This window comes from Molossus molossus, unplaced genomic scaffold (assembly GCF_014108415.1).
Source record: "Molossus molossus isolate mMolMol1 unplaced genomic scaffold, mMolMol1.p scaffold_m16_p_19, whole genome shotgun sequence".
Lineage (NCBI taxonomy): Eukaryota > Metazoa > Chordata > Mammalia > Chiroptera > Molossidae > Molossus > Molossus molossus.
Window position 1 is genome coordinate 19549266 of NW_023425354.1, and position 17763 is coordinate 19567028.

At 39.1% G+C, this 17763-nt stretch overlaps 1 protein-coding gene across 1 annotated transcript in view; it reads left to right on the forward strand.

Annotated features, from left to right (window-relative positions):
• HSF5 (heat shock transcription factor 5) overlaps positions 1–17763 on the forward strand; it is a 38917-nt gene that overhangs the window by 16191 nt on the left and 4963 nt on the right. The window contains exons 4-5 of the mRNA XM_036268217.1: positions 2575–3096; positions 5617–5794. Of these exons, the coding sequence (XP_036124110.1) occupies positions 2575–3096; positions 5617–5794 (700 nt within the window). The remainder of the gene's footprint in view (positions 1–2574; positions 3097–5616; positions 5795–17763) is intronic.

Below are 17763 nucleotides of genomic sequence, written 5' to 3' on the forward strand. Positions count from 1 at the left end.
ATGTGTTTGCCTTTGATATTATGTAGCTAAGATAGCTTCCATTCTTAAGAGGATATCTTACTAGTGGCATTCCAGTACTTAAAAAAAAATTCTTTTTTTTTTTTTTGAGAAAGTCTACATGGAAAGTCAGATTATAATCAGATTGTTGTTTGAAGAATATAGGATCAGATCAGGGGGCTTATTTGAACATTTATAATGGCAGATATATCATCAATCATAAATAGTCCAGTCTATCTTTACTAGAGGGACATATCTATCACACAAATTAGATGCTTTTGTTTGTGGATCCAGACACTCTCTCCCCTGAATCATACTCTGATAGTGTTCGTATCTTGATTATGTTTGTCATAAATCATTTAAAATATCTTTAAAGACCTTTTCTTACTACAAGGACAAGGCATGTTTATTATAGGAAAATAAAGATAAATAGACATAAGCTTTTAAAAGGGAAAGTATTTCAGATGACATTCTGGAAATAAATGCAATGAGTTGGACTGTAGGTATTGGTGAGAGTGCATGAATGGTCAGCATATTATAATAGTTAAGAGCAAGAGCCCTTGAGTCAGGCAACCCTAAGTTTGAAACCTCACGCTATCAAATTATGATTTGGGGTAAATTATGAAGTTTCTCTGAACTTCAGTTTCATTATTTAGAAGTGGAGATTAGCACATTTCATAGGCCTCTTATAAGGGTTAAATGAAGCCCTGGCCGGTTTGGCTCAGCGGTTAGAGCGTCCGCCTGCGGTCCGGAGAGACCCGGGTTCGGTTCCCGCTAAGGGCACGTACCTCGGTTGCAGTTTGTCCCCGGCCCTGGTTGGTCGTGCGGGTGGCAGCCACTCGATGTGTCCCTTCCACATCGATGTTTCCCTCTCTCTCTCTTCCTCTCTCTCCCTCCCACTCTATCTGTACAAAAAAATGGAAAAATGTCCTCGGGTGAGGATAAAAAAAAAAAAAAAAAAAAAAAAAAAAAAAAAATGAAATAATATATGTAAAGCACTTTTTTACATTTGGTACATAGTGAGAAACTCAATAAATGGTGGTGTTGGGTATAGTAAAGTAGCTTGATGAGTGAACCATTAAATTTACATTGTTTGGCATTAGTGTTCTTCAAATCATTGATACAGTCTTTGTAGTGTGTTTGGCAACATCAATGCACTATATGTTTTATTTAGTCATTACTTCATTTATCACCACACGTAATTGAATGCCTACTCTGTGCAAAGTACATTGTATAAGAGAATACATCTTAAAGATGAATCTAGAAGTGACAGCTATTTAAAAATTTTTTTTCTTTATTGATTTTAGAGAGAGAGAGAAACATCAACGAGAGAGAAAATTGATTGGCTGCCCCCCACTGGGGATTTGGCCCACAAGCTGGGCACGTGCCCTAACCAGGAATTGAACTGGCAACCTCCTGGTGCATGGGTTGAAGCTCAACCACTGAGCCACACCAGCTGGGCATGACAGCTATTTTTTTTTTTTTTTAATCCTCACCCGAGGACATTTTTCCATTTTTTGTACAGATAGAGTGGGAGGGAGAGAGAGGAAGACAGAGAGAGAGAGAGAGAAACATCGACATGAAAGGGACACATCGAGTGGCTGCCACCCGCACGACCAACCAGGGCCGGGGACAAACTGCAACCGAAGGTACATGCCCTTAGTGGGAACCGAACCCGGGTCTCTCCGGACCACAGGCCAATGCTCTAACTGCTGAGCCAAACTGGCCAGGGCATGACAGCTATTTTTAATCTATTGTTTTATTATTATTATTATTATTATTATTATTATTATTATTTTATCCTCACCCGAGGACATTTTTCCATATTTTGTTCAGGTAGAGTGGGAGGGAGAGAGAGGAACAGAGAGAGAGAGAGAAACATCGATGTGAAAGGAACACATCAAGTGGCTGCCACCCGCACAACCGACCAGGGCCGGGGACAAACTGCAACCGAGGTACGCGCCCTTAGCGGAAACCGAACCCGGGTCTCTCAGGACCGCAGGCCGACGCTCTAACCGCTGAACCAAACCGGCCAGGGCTATTGTTTTATTATTAAAAATAAACAGTCTCAGGAACTAAAGGACAGTCAATATTCCATCCATTTTTTCTCAGATTATTTGGAACAGTACCTCCCCCTGAATCTATAGAAGCGTTGGTGGACTTGTGAGCATCCTGTGTTTGAAATTTCCTTACTACATTTCTAAAACAGTATATGATAGACACAGTGATGTTTTTGTCTGTCAACCTTTATGGAAGAACTTGGTATATAGACATTTTATCAGCAAATTAGGTATTTGGGTAGACAGTCTTGATTTTGTATGCTTTATTCCTGAGAATTATTGGTTCATTCCAGTATTAAACTTAGCATAGTGGTTGGCATATAATAGTTGCTAAGTAAATGTTAACAATAAAATTGAAGCTACCACTACTGAAAAGTTGATTGGTTTTCAAGTTTTTTAGTAAACTTTAAGTTTAATCTATTTATATTTAGCATTCATCAGCCTATATGTTGTTTCTTTCCTCCTTAATCTCATATTTGATTTTCTATCCAAACAGTCCTATTTTCTCTTTTCCCAGAATCCTCCAATGCCATCCTCTTATCCAGTTGAGTTTCTGCCTTCTAATTGGCCTTGTGGTACTACTGATGAAAATAAAAAGACAGAAGTAAACCTAGAGGCTGTTTTTCGGATCTTAGATGAGTTGCATTCCTCTCCTAAATTGGAGATGGTAAAGGTGGAGCCTGTTGAGAATCAGTGTCCAACATCTCAGTCTAACAGAGGCCAACATATCCTAGCTAATTCAAGCAATACCAATCCGTCTTCCACAAGTCAGGCTAGCCAGCTGGAGCCACTTACTCCTGTAGGTTCAGATATTACATCTTTTGTGGTCGGAACAGAACAAGCAATTACCTGCTCTCTACCACAGTCACCTGAGTACATGTATACCATCCACACAGCTCAGCCTGTTGAAAATACTACAATGCAGGAATCTGCAGCCATCCAACAAGCTCATGTCAAACTGAAGGAGCAACTAAGTCATAATCCATCTCCACCTTCAGTAGTATTTGTGCAGGAGGGGCTACCATTTAGTCCACACCAGGTAAGGGGAAAATAAAAAGTTTAAGCTAAGAAAGCTTAAAGTACCTAGTTTTCCTGCTGTTCTAGTGGAGAGTTTGTTCAGATTTAATTTGGGTTTAATACCAATTTATTGTGCTTCCTAGAAGGATCATGTCCCAGTGGTTCTGCACAAAAGATACAGAAAGAAGTAACCTTAGCCCTCAAGCATCCTCTCACTATGTTATGGTCTGAAGTCAACCTCTAGAGAGGCAGTCTGATTGAGCGTGGTTGTATAAGACTTATTTTCATGTTAAAAGCATTCCTTGAGTTTGCTTCCTGTCTTAATTTAGATGGACTAGGTGTGCTCGGCTGATTAAATTCCACTACTGAAAAGGGATAGTTTATCTGACAGATAATATCAGAACTTCCTAGCCATTTGTAGCATGGAAATGAGATGGTTGGAGGTCTTTTTATACTTTCTTACAGCATTATTGAATTCTAATAGACTTGTGAGTACTATGTTTCAGTTTCTTTATAAATACCTGCATTCCTAAAGCAGAATTCTGACTCCAGTTTGAGACATGTTCTGAAGGTAGAGGCTAATTCCTTTATTGCTGTTAGTTTTTGACCAGAAAATGAATAAACTTCAATTCTAAATAAGCACACACAAAATAAAATCAGAGTTTTAGAATTAACTTAAGTATTTTTTTCTTAATAACTTAAGTAGTTTTTAGCCTGAGATATATGTGTGTATGTGTGTGTGTGTGTGTTTGTGTATTCATTCCTTCATTTTGGATTTTTTCTTTAATGAGACTGAAAAATGTCTTTATTGTTAGAAATTCCCAACATAATTTTTAGGTAGTTTTTTTTTTTTTTTTATCCTCACCCGAGGACATTTTTCCATTTTTTGTTCAGATAGAGCGGGAGGGAGAGAGAGGAAGAGAGAGAGAGAGAAACATCGATGTGAAGGGACACATCGAGTGGCTGCCACCCGCATGACCGACCAGGGCCGGGGACAAACTGCAACCGAGGTACGTGCCCTTAGCGGGAACCGAACCCAGGTCTCTCTGTACCGCAGGCCGACACTCCAACCGCTGAGCCAAACCGGCCAGGGCTTTAGGTAGTTTTACAAAAAAAAAAAAAAAAAATGCTTTTATTGATTTTTGAGAGAGAGGAAGGGAGAAGGAGAGATAGAACCATCAGTGAGTGAGAAACATCAATTGGCTGCCTCTCACACACCCCCTTTTAGGGATGGAGGCTACAACCGGGGCATGTGCCCTGACTGGGAATCGAACCAGCAACCTCTTGGTACATGGGACGATGCTCAATCCACTGAGCCACACCAGCTGGGCATTAGGCAGTTTTTAAATGCATTATTTTTTAGCTCTAATTTTAGATCTAAATATCTTAATGCTTTTATCAACTCATTGTTCTTTTTTGTTGTTGTTAATCCACCCCTGAGGATATTTTTCCATTGGTTTCTTTAGATAGAGTGGAAGGAAGGGAGGGGGATAGAGAGAAACATAGATGTGAAAGAGATACATTGATCAATTGCCCCCTGCACGACCCTACCCAGGCCCAGGGATAGAACCTGCAACCCAGGTACATGCCCTTGACTGGAATCAAACCCATGACCTCGGTCGGTGGGCCAACACTCCAACCACTGAGCCAAATTGGCCAGAGCTCATTGTTCTTTTTGAGCCCAGCTTTTGAGAACCCAGTCTATTATGTATTAAAATAATAAAAATTCAGTAGACCAAATATAGGCCCATTATGTTTCAAATATTCCTATGTAAAGAACACAAAATTTATCTTTGTTTTTGCCAGAATATTAGATTTCATACCTTAAAATTGCATTTCACATAGTTACTTTTTCTTTAAAAAGTATATTTGAACATCACTGCTTTTGAAAGCTATAATTTTAACTTCTAGTTTTGCTTCATTATATGGTTTTATTTTAAAATAAATTCATAAAGAAATAGAATATTTCAGAAGTTGATCACCTTGACGAAGGGATTTGACATTCCAATGAAAATTTAGGAACTCCAAATAAGAAACTCATATCTCATAAGCAGGGAAGATCTAGATTTTATAGGGGTTGAGGGCCTCTTTAAGACAAAGAATACAAAAGTAGTAGAATAAAGTGTCCTCACTGACATCCATCAGGATTATGCCTATGGCCATTCCAGTATGACCAATAGGAGGGGAAACCTGATGGAAGGGATGCTAGAGTGAAAAAATACAGTGATACTAACCAATTATAAATTTTTGTGTGTGACTTTTACTAAAAAAAAATCAACAAGCTTCATGGTAAATATTTCTCTGGGTATAAGTAAATATTTTAGCTCCACATACATTTCAGTGGTTTGGGTATGGGGAACTGTACATCTTACTACTGAATATTCAGATTAAATCAACAAAATCAAAGGTAATATCGTTCATAATGTTGTTTACAAGCATGTTTGTTAGATCATGTTTCTATAATAGAACTCTGATAAAATATTTTAACTTTTAGTAGATATTTGGGGGAAATTCAGAATAATTAGTGGGCTTAATATTTTAGGTGGATGCCAGTATAAAATGCCAGCCCAATCCACCAGAGAATATCTTGCCTTCAGAACAGATGGGATTCCTTATTTCAGAGATGGGGTCTGCTAGCAAGCCTAATAAAGACACAGATCTATCCACTCCAGCCAGATACAGAGAGCGAAGAAGCAACTCACAGCAAGGAAAGTCCCCTGGTAAGGATTATCATGCTCTAGAATGTTAGAAGTAGTACCGTGGTGTAGAATTAATTAATATATGAACGACAATTTTCCTGGGTCTTCATTGATTATTAATTGTATTATACTTACCACATAGCTAGTTTACATAACTGTAATTTTAAGTCTATGTTTTTTCTTAATTATCCTTGTAAAGTATGTAAACATTTTTTTTTTTTATCCTCACCTGAGTGGGAGGGAGAGAGAGAGAGACAGAGAGAAACATAGATGTGAAAGGGACACATCGAGTGGCTGCCACCCACACAACCCAACCAGGGCAGGGGACAAACTGCAACCGAGGTATGTGCCCTTAGCAGGAACCGAACCTGGGTCTCTCTGGACCGCAGGCCGACGCTCTAACCACTGAGCCAAACCAGCCAGGGCTGTAAACATTTTTTTCCTAATATTTCATGTGAGAACTTGAGCTTTCAAAAAGATAAAACATTAAGCAAAAGCAGAGGGATTTGGGTTATTTAATTTGCCTTGGTTATTTAGGCAAGAATGAAGGGTGATTTCATAACTGCTTCTGATTCCAAAGACTTCATGAATATAGATATACTTGTTCTCTTATTAATAGGCTATAGAGCAAGAGGGAATGTGCTTAAATTATGGAAGGAAAAATTAGATGAACATTAAAAACATCCTTAGCAAATTATAAAAGTAGTATAAAGTATGGCTCTATCAGTGGGATTGTTTCTCTTGTGGTTTGTAGGAGCTCAGCATTAGTGATTGTTTTAGGCACAACAGTTGGTTCTAGTCTTTCTAGGGAAATTGAGCAAAATCATTTTTTGAAGAAAATAGTGATATATAATAAAATGTTTTTCTTATGTGATCCCAAAACAAATCATCAGAGTCTCCAGTGGACAACTTTCTCAAATGATTTGCATGTCAGAGGCATGCAGTTAATCAGATCAAATAATATTTTATGACCTGTAAAAATTTGAAAAATTTTGAGAATTTCTTCAAAAGGTAAACTAATGATGATATGATCAAGATGTTGCTCAGACTCATTGGATTATTTCTGTAAAACCTTTTAAAATAAAAACTGTCTTGATCACTCATTCACTGAACTTAGCTTGCACAGTCACTTTTAGTATATGATCCAACCCATGATCAAAGATTAAAACTTCTCACCACTGAAGATGCTTAAAACAATGTCATAGACTTTGAAGACATTTTAGAAAAGGACAGGAACTAATATTTACTGCATACCTATTTTTATGCTATCCAATAAACTCGATCAAAGTGGTATTGTTATCATTTTAAAGATCAGGAAACTTAGATTTGGAGGGGTAAAGTAACTTGTTCAAGGTCACACATTAATTAATGTAGCTAAGATTCTACTCACAATCACTTCGTTGATTGTTATCATTTGATGCACAAAAGTGTTTAAGTTTGATATAGTCCCATTTCTATTTTTGCTTTTTGCCTGTGCTTTTAGTATCATATCCAAGAAACTATTGCCAGGTCCAGTGTCATGAAGTTTTTCCACTGTGATTTCTTTCTTTATAGTTTTAGGTCTTACATTTAGGTCTTTAGTCCATTTTGGGTTCATTAAAAAAAATTTTTTTTTCCCATTGATATTTTATGTTATTCTTTTTAGAGAGAGTGGAATGGAGGGAGGTAGAGAGAGAGCGAGAAACATCAATGTTGAGAGAGACATATCGATTGGTTGCCTCCCTCCCACACAGCCTCCGTCAGGGCTGGGGAAACCTGCAACCCAGGCATGTGCTTTTGACCAGAATCGAACCTTCGATCATTCTGTCTGCGGGCCGATGCTCTAACCGCTGAGTCAGGCCAGCCAGGGCAAGTTTGTTATTTAAAAAAATTTTTTTTTTTCCTTTATTGATTTTAGAGAGAGGAAATGAAAGGGAGAGAGAGCTCGAAACATCGACAAGAGAGAACATCGACTGGCCGGCCACCTCCTGCATGCCCCCAGTGGGGATCCCGTCCACAAACCTGGGCATGTATCCTGACTGGGAATCGAACCAGTGGCCTCTTGGTGCATGGGTCGATGCTCAACCACTGAGCCACACTGGCTGGCCATTTTTTAAAAAATATTTTTTCTTTATTAATTTTAGAGAGAAGGGAGAGGAAGAGAGAGATGGAAACATCTGTGAGTTCATTTTTTTTTTTTTAATCCTCACCCGAGGACTTTTTTCCATTTTTTGTTCAGATAGAGTGGGAGGGAGAGAGGGGAAGAGAGAGAGAGAGAAACATCGATGTGAAAGGGACACATGGAGTGGCTGCCACCCGCACGACCAACCAGGCCAGGGACAAACTGCAACCAAGGTACGCGCCCTTAGCGGGAACTGAACCCGGGTCTCTCTGGACCACAGGCCGATGCTCTAACTGCTGAGCCAAACCGTCCAGGGCTGTGAGTTCATTTTTATATGTGGTATAAGGTAAGGGTCTAGCTTCATTCTTTTGCATGTAGATTTCCTGTTTTCCCAGCACCATTTGTCAAAGAGATGTCCTTTTCCCATTGTGTGGTCTTGGTGTCCTTGTCGGAGATCATCTGACCATGTATGTGAAGGTTTGTTTCTGGTCTCTCCTAGTCCATTGAATCCAACAATATTTAAAAAGGATATTACAGCCCGGCTGGTGTGGCTCAGTGGATTGAGCATAGTCCCATGGACTGAGAGGTCCCAGTTTGATTCCCAGTCAGGGCACATGCCCGGGTTGCTGGCTTGATCCCCTGTAGGGGATGTGCAGGAGGCAGCCAATTGATGTTTCTCTGTCACATTGATGTTTCTGTCTCTCTCTCTCCCTTCTGTTGCTCTAAAAAATCAATAAAAACATATTTTAAAAAATGAAAAGGATAATACACCACAACCAATACAGTAGCACCTCACTTCTAGATTCCAAATTCTATATTAGTTATAGTTCACATATAAGTTAGGCTGCTGTAACAAGCAAAACAAAAAACACGAGGCTTCAACAATTTATAAGTTTATTTTTCCCTCATGATCCAGTCTGTGAGCTACCCAGAGCTGATGTGGCAGCTTCACTTCTCTCTACTAGTCCTCAGATGTTGCATGGTTCAAGATGGCTTACCACTGTATCCACATGTCAGCCAGCAGGTTGCTATAAATATCTCTTCCTTTTATGAGCATAATCATCACTTATGCTCACATTAGTTTGACCAGAACTTGGTCTCATGATCACATGGTCAAACTAGCTGCAAGCAGGGAAGCTTGGAAATGCAGTGTTTAACAGGGGACCATTTGCCTATTTAAACGATACCATGATTTAAAGGAAGAATAAATATTAGGAGACAGCTAGAAGTCTCTGTTACATGGACTAAGTGAAAAGTATTTACGACTCAAAATATAAAGAACTTTGTATTCATATACATAAAAGGTCCTACAAATCAATAAAAAGGCAACCTACTAAAAATAAAAAGATATTAATATGCAGTTCAGAAGAAGAAATACAACCAATCTGAGTATAGAAAGATGTTGAACCCCTCAGAGAAATCAGTAATCAGAGACATGATTAAATCAACCCCCCCCTCAATTTTTTTTTCCATTCTGATTGGCAAAACATAAACTACAGCTAATATCCAAGTTTGATAAAGGCGTAGGGAAAAAAGAACCCCCTATACACTGTAATTGGAATGTAAATTTGTAGGACCTTTTGGAGGACAATTTGGCATTATCTATAAAGAATTAAAATGTTCATATGCTGTGACTCAAGAATTCTACTCCTAGGAATCTCCTACAGAGTTTATTATAGTGATTGATAATCACACTAATTTGGAAAAAGTATAAATGCCTGATAATAGGGAACTAGATAAATTATGATAAAATTCTGTAATAAAATACTATGCAGCCATTTAAGAAAACGAAATAGCTTGATATATTGTTACTTGGAAAGATAGTGTTTATGATATGTTAAGTGAATGAAGCAAGTTGCAGCATAATATGCCTAGGACAGTTGCCTTTCTGGAAAGAGGAAAAGTATATACTGTATAATTATAGAAAAAAAGTCTGGAAGAATATGTTAGCACTGATATATATAATAGTGGTTACCGCTTGGAAAATAGAATTGGTGGTGTAGAGAAGTATTTTGTTTTTTACTTCTCAATTTTATATGAATCTGTACAATGGTGAGATTATGGGAAATTTTCACCCCTTTTTGTGTTTTTCCTAGATTTTTTAAATTGAAAAGAAATCCAAAAATACTAAAAATAGGAATGAGTAATTTAAAGAATGTTTTGAAAAAATATTATTATTATTATTATTTTGTACGTGCCCCTAGTGGGAACCAAACCTGGGACGCTCTGGTCCACAGGCCGACGCTTCAACCACTGAGCCAAACTGGCCAGGGCTTGAGAAAATACTTATATCCCAAATATTAACTTCACTTTTGAGGTTTAGATATGACTGATTCAAGGTAACCTTTATCCCACACTAAAAATGCTTTTTCAAGATTGCTGAGAATTTCTAGAGCTTATAGTCACTTTCACTTTTGAGTTTCTGCTTCTGCTTAATTCTAGATTCATCCATTTCTTACCTCCTAAAGCCATTCTTTCCTTTCTGCTCTATGCCATACCAGATGCAGAGTTTTGTCCCCTTCCTTTGATTTCTCCCCTCCCCCAAGCTTTTACATTAGGCATTTTCTGAAGATTTGGGAAGGTACAAAGGGTTTGCATTTAAAATATTGCAAATAATTTAATGGAATGTTAGCAATCCTTTTTGAAAGACCTTCACTTTTTCATTTCTCACCTTTCCTTGTCACTAGTTAGTATGGCCTCCTGCCACGTTGTCTTCTTTCCTTATACAAGCACCATATCTTCTCTTCTCTTTAGTCTCTTTTTTTTCCTGTTCTTTCCCCACGTCCTGAATTCTGCATCCTACTTAGGCAGGGAAGATTAAGTATCTTTTCTATTTCCTAATGTCCTTGAGGCCACATCTTCTCTCCAAAACAACCTGTCGAGATATGTTCCTCAACAATGACAGTTACCTCCTCAAGAGGAACTCTGGTGCCTGCTGTTAAAATAATAATTTCCTCTCTTTTACTGCATATTATGGTTATAAGTATAACTGATAAAATAATTAGCACAGTAGTTTTCTTTATTAACTTTTTCTTTTTTTTTTTTTTTTTTTTTTGAGTAAAGCCTTATCCTTTGGTCAGTGGTGATGATAAATGGGTCTTAATTGACCTTGGCTTCCTGCTGTGAAAAAGAGGAGTTGTGAAATATTACCATAATTATGACATCTAATTACATTTTCATTTTATTAGGGTCAGGGAGCAAATAAATGACTTATGCTTAGCTAGAATCTCTTAGCTAAAAAGTTAGTTTTTGTGATGAAAGTGTAAGCAGACATACAATTTGTGAACTTACTAATTATTATTCCTTGACAGAACTTAGCCTAACAGTTGGCCAATGACAACATGGTCCGGTGTGGCATTAAGAGACCTTACCCAAAGTCAGTGTAAGATTTATTGTTAAATACTTTTCAAATGACTGATCTCATTTAAAATTCCCAGTGTTGCAAGCGATCCCATATTTCCCTAGTCAGTGCATTCCCCATTTTCCAAAACCACTCTCATCTCTTCTGTGCTCCAACTTCCAGCACCCCTCCTTTCTTTTCATTCTCAGCTATCATCTTGTTGCTTAGTTTCTGAGAAAGTAGAAGCAACTAGAACTTTCGTATCTTCTCACCAACAAATCTACCTCCTATTGTAACCCTATACCTTGCCTTTCTTCCTATTACAGTGGGAAAAGGCCAGTCCTTTCATTTGTGTACAGAATCCCATCCCCTTTTGTGTACTTACAAGCTTAGCACTTACAGTTATCCTCCCTTACTCTTCAATAATCACACTTTACTTTTTATGTTATATAATTCTCATAAGCATGCAAATATGCCATCATAGGTTTTATGTTAAAAGAAATTCCTGCCCTGGCTGGTTTGGCTCAGCGGTTAGAGCGTCGGCCTGCGGTCCGGAGAGACCCGGGTTCGGTTCCCGCTAGGGGCATGTACCTCGGTTGCAGTTTGTCCCCGGCCATGGTTGGTCGTGTGGGTGGCAGCCACTCGATGTGTCCCTTTCACATCGATGTTTCTCTCTCTCTCTCTCCCTCCTGCTCTATCTGAACAAAGAATGAAAAAGTGTCCTCGGGTGAGGATTAAAAAAAAAAAAAAAAGAAATTCCTGCCTGGCCAGTGTGTCTCAGTGGTTTGAGCTAGTCCCATGCACCAATTCGATTCCTGGTCAGAGCACATGCCTGGGTTGCTGACTGGATCCCCAGTAGGGGGCATGCATGAGGCAGCCCATTGATGTTTCTCTCTCACATCGAGCTATCTCTTTCCCTTTCTCTCTAAAAATCAATAAAAACATATTTAAAAATTTTTTTTCACCTTTCCTTCATTCATAATTCCATCCAGCTAGTACTACATTTTTTTTTGTTCCCCTTAGAGTAAAACTTCTTGAAAGCATATCCTTACCTCAACCAGGTTTTCATTTCTGCCACTCAACTAAAACTACTCTTGTAAAGGTTTCCAGTGACTACCACACTGTCAAATCCAGTGGTCAGTTCTCAGTCCCCATTTTACTGTACCTCAGCAGCATTTGAACAGACTACTATCATCTTGCTGAAGTACTGTCTTCTTTTTTTTTTTTTTATCCTCACCCGAGGACATTTTTCAATTTTTTTGTTCAGACAGAGTGGGAGGGAGAGAGAGGAAGAGAGAGAGAGAGAGAGAGAGAGAGAGAGAGAGAGATCGACGTGAAAGGGACACATCGAATGGCTGTCACCTGCACGACTGCACGACCAACCAGGGCCGGGGACAAACTGTAACCAAGGTACGTGCCCTCAGCAGGAATCGAACCCGAGTCTCTCTGGACCGCAGGCCGATGCACTAACCGCTGAGCCAAACTGGCCAGGGCCTAAAGTACTTTCTTCACTTGGCTTCTGAAAAATCACCCTTTCCTGGTTTTCCTTCATCCTCACTGGCCATTCCATAGTTCCTTTTTTATTTTATTTTTTCCATCACCATTTATCCCCTCTATGCTCTCTTCCACTTCCGCCCACCATAGTTTCTTTTACTGAATCTTCATCTTCCCTGACTTCTAAATATTGATGAGTCCCAGAGCTTAATTCTTAGACCTGTTTTCTTCTCTCTCTGTTTAATTCCTAGGTAATCTCAACCAGTCTTATTGTTTTATTATTATCTTTATTGTGATAACTGCTAAATTTGTATTTATCTTAAGTCTCAATCTTCTCTGAACTCCAAACTTGCATACCTTATTGCCTATGGTACATTTTTGTTTGGATGTCCAGTAGGTATCCTAAACTTAATATCTTCTACCCTTTCCCCAATTTTACTTATTTCAGGAACTTCAAGTCATTTCTAGTCAACCAAAAATCTTAGAGTCTTCTTTGACTCTCCTCTCACATTCCACATCCAACCCATGAGCAAACCCTATCAGCCCTGTCTCAGTGTAGATCCAGAATATGACCATTTCTCATCACCTTTACATGCTATCACCATGATCCCAGCCACTACCATCTCTTGCCTAGGTGACTGCAATAACTTTTTTTTAAATACATTTTTTTTTAGAGAAAGAGGAATGGAGAGAGAGATAGAAAAATCTATGTGAGAGAGAAACATCCATGCTCTCCTCCCCCACTGGGGATTGAGCCCGCAACCCAGGCATGTGCCCTGACCAGGAATTGAACTGGGACCTCTCAGTCCATGGGACGACACTCAATACACTGAGCCACACCAACCAGGCTGCAATAACTTCTTAATTGGTCTTCCTGTTTCCATTGTTGGCCTCTATGGTTTTTTATTCATGCAATAATCAGTGATCCTTTTAAAACATTAATTATTTCCCTGATTAAACTTTTTAAATAGTTTTACATCACATTTAAAATCTAAGAATCCTTACTATGGTCTATAAGAAGCTGAATGATTTGGCTCCTGGCAACTGCTCTGACTTCATCTTCTACCGCCTGTCTCCCTCATTTATTCCAACCACAGCAGTCTCTTCACACAAAACATATTCCTGCCTTCACATTGCTGTTCCTTCTGCCTGAATGTTCTTCACCCAGATATTCACATGACTTCTTTCTTCATTTTATCAAGTTCTCTACTTAAATGCCAGTTCATCATAGAAACCTTTCTGACCATGCTATTTGAATAGCACCCTATTCTCCATGTCCTGCCCTCTCTCAATCTCTATTCTTTATCCTTCTTTGTTTTTCTTATGTAATGTTTATCACTTCTTGATATTTTCTTCCCTTTTAGAAGGTTACTTTCATGATGGCAAGGGCTTTGTTTTGTTCATTGCTATATCCCTGGCACCTAGAATATTATCTGTGGCACTCAGTGTTTGTTGAGTGAATGAATGAATGAGTTTGCTTTTTCCTTTGTCAGACACACTCTTATCTTTCTGATACACTTTTTAAAAATCTGTGGAAAAGAACAATCTTTTTTTCTTTTTTTTTTTAATCCTCACCTGAGGACAGTTTTCTCTTTTTTGTTCAGATAGAATAGGAGGGAGAGAGAGGAAGAGAAAGAGAGAGAGAAACATCGACATGAAAGGGACACATCGAGTGGCTGCCACCCACATGACCAACCAGGGCCGGGGACAAACCACAACAGAGGTATACGCCCTTAGCGGGAACCAAACCCGGGCCTCTCTGGACCGCAGGCCGATACTCTAACCACTGAGACAAACCGGCCAGGGCGAGAACAATCTTTTTTAAAAATTGTGGTAAAATACACATCACATAAAGTTTACTATCGTAACTATTTTTTTTTTATCCTCACCTGAGAACACTTTTGCATTTATCTTCAGATGGAGTGGGAGGGAGACAGAGTGGGAGAGAGAGAGAGAAACATGTATGTGAGAGAGACACATTGTGTGGTCACCACCCGCACAACCCCACCAGGGTTGGGGACAAACTGCAACTGGGGTACGTGACCTTAGCGGGAACCAAACCCGGGACTCTCTGGTCCATGGGCTGATGCTCTAACCGCTGAGCCAAACCAGTCAGGGCACCATCGTAACTATTTTTAAATGTATAGTTTAGTGGCATTAAGTACATTCACATTGTTCTGCTACTATCACAGCCATCCATCTTTAGAACTCTTTTCATTTCGCAAAACTGAAATTTTTTACTCAGTAACTCCCTATCCCTCCCCACATACAGCCCCTGGAAAACCACTATTTTACTTTCCTTGTCCCTGAGCAATCTTTTATTTATTTTTTATCCTCACCTGAGGATATTTTTCCATTTTTTGTACAGATAGAATGGGAGGGAGAGAGAGGAAGGGAGAGAGAGAGAGAGAAACATCGACGTGAAGGGACACATCGAGTGGCTGCCACCCGCACGACCAACCAGGGCCGGGAACAAACTGCAACCGAAGTACGTGCCCTTAGTGGGAACCGAACCCCGGTCTCTCCGGACCGCAGGCCGACGCTCTAACCGCTGAGCCAAACTGGCCAGGACCTGAGCAATCTTTTAATTAGTCACCAAAAGATACTTTTTTTTTTTTTAAATCCTCACCCGAGGACAGTTTTCCATTTATCATCAAATAAGAGTGGGAGGGAGAGGGAGAGAGAGAAGCATCGATTCGAGAGAGACACATCGACTGGTTGCCTCCTGCATGACCTGACCAAGGCCAGGAATGAACCACAACTGAGGTACGTGCCACGTGCCCTTGACTAGAATCAAACCCGCGACTCATTGGTCCGAAGGCTGATGTTCTAACCACTAAGCCAAACCCACCAGGGCAAAATATATGTTTTGAACATATGGTGAGTGAAACTACTCCTCAGGTTTCTTTTAATGAGTACTTATTGAACAACTGCCCTGGCCTTGGTACTGTGCCAGGTACAATAAGGATGCACAAGTTCCTGACAGTTCTTTTATTCTAGAGCCAAGAATTTTGTATGTCTTACTAAAGATACCATTCCATATCTTGTTACTATGCTCTGACATTGAAAACACAGATATATTTGGTTATGAATTTTATTTTTGTAGCCATTTTCTGCTTTCACATTCTTTTTGGCCATTTCAAATTGATAGGAAAATATATATTTTTAGGTGAAATTCACAGAATAAAAAGTTAACCATTTTTAAGTGAAAAGGTCAGTGGCATTTAGTACATTCACAATGTTGTGCAACCTCTATCTCTATCTAGGTTCAAAACATTTTCATCATTCCTAAAGAAAACCCCATATTCATTAAGCAGTTGCTCCCATCCCCTCTTTAAGCCCTTGGCAGTCACCAACCTGCATTCTGTTTCTATGGGTTTACCTAATTTGGATATTTTATATAAATGAAATGCAATATATGGCCTTTGGTGTCTGGCTTATTTCACTTAGCTTAATTTTTCTAAGGTTCAGCCACATTGTAGCATGTGTATTAGAACTTTATTCCTTTTTATGGCTAAATAATATTACATTATATGTATATACCACAATTTGTGTATTCGTTCCTCTGCTGATGGACATTGGGCTGTTTCTACCTTTTGGCTATTGTGAAAAGTACTGCTATCAACACATCTGTATATGTATTTGTTTGAGTATCTTTTTTCAATTATTTTGGGTATATATACCTAGGAGTAGAATTGCTGGGTCATATGGTAATTCTATGTTTAATTTTTAAGGAACTGCCAAACTGTTTTCTGTAATAGCTAAGCCATTTTACATTCCCAATAGCAATGTACAAGGGTTCCCATTTTTCCACATCCTCTCTAACACTTGTTATTTTCTACGTAGCCATCCTGGTGGGTATGTAGTAGTTTTTCATTGTGGTTTTAATTATATTTCCTAATGACTAATTATGTTGACCATTTTTTCATGTGCTTATTGACTATTTGTATATCTTTTTTAGAGAAAAGATAATTTTTTTTTTTTTTTATCCTCACCCGAGGACATTTTTCCATTTTTTGTTCAGATAGAGCGGGAGGGAGAGAGAGGAAGAGAGAGAGAGAAAGAAACATCGACGTGAAGGGACACATCGAGTGGCTGCCACCCACACGACCAACCAGGGCCGGGGACAAACTGCAACCGAGGTACGCGCCCTTAGCGGGAACCAAACCCGGGTGTCTCTGTACCTCAGGCCAACGCTTTAACCGCTGAGCCAAACCGGCCAGGGCAAGAAAAGATAATTTTTTTTAACAACTGTTATAACAATATTCTATTTGATGAACTCTTCTCCTGTTTTGGTTATATTTCTCTTGGTTATAGCCCTGGAATAGCAGTTGGTAAACTATGGCCCATGGACCAAATCTAGCTCACTGCCTGTTTTTGTGTGGCCTGTATGATAAGCATGGTTTTTACCTTTTAAATGGTTGGGGAGTCCAGCTGGCATGGCTCAGTGATTGAGCATCGACCCATGCACCAAGAGGTCGCTGATTCGATTCCCGTTCAGGACACATGCCCAGGTTGTGGGCCAGATCTCCAGTGAGGAACATGCAAGAGGCGGCCAGTCGATGTTCTCTCTCATCGATGTTTCTATCTCTCTCACTTCCTCTCTCTCTAAAATCAATAAAGGAAAAAAATAAATAAATAAATAAATAAATAAATAAATAAATAAATGGTTGGGGAGGGGGGTGATCAAAAGAAGAATATTTCATGACACACAAATTATATGAAATTCAAATTTCAGTGTTCATAAATAAAGTTTAATTGGCACACACAACCACACACATTCATTTACATAGTCTTTATGGCTGTTTTCAAACCACAACAGTAGAGTTGAGCAGTTGTGATAAAGGCCATATGGCCCACAAAGCCTAAAATATTTAATATCTGGCTCACTACAGAAAAAGTTTGCCTGCTCTGTGTCTTACTCTGTTCAAGTTGTGATAACAACTCTAATACCATAGAGTAGGTGGCTTATAAACAACAGAAATTTATTTCTCATAGTTAGGGAGGCTGCAAAGTCCACGATTAAGGCACCAGCAGATTCATTGTCTGGTGATG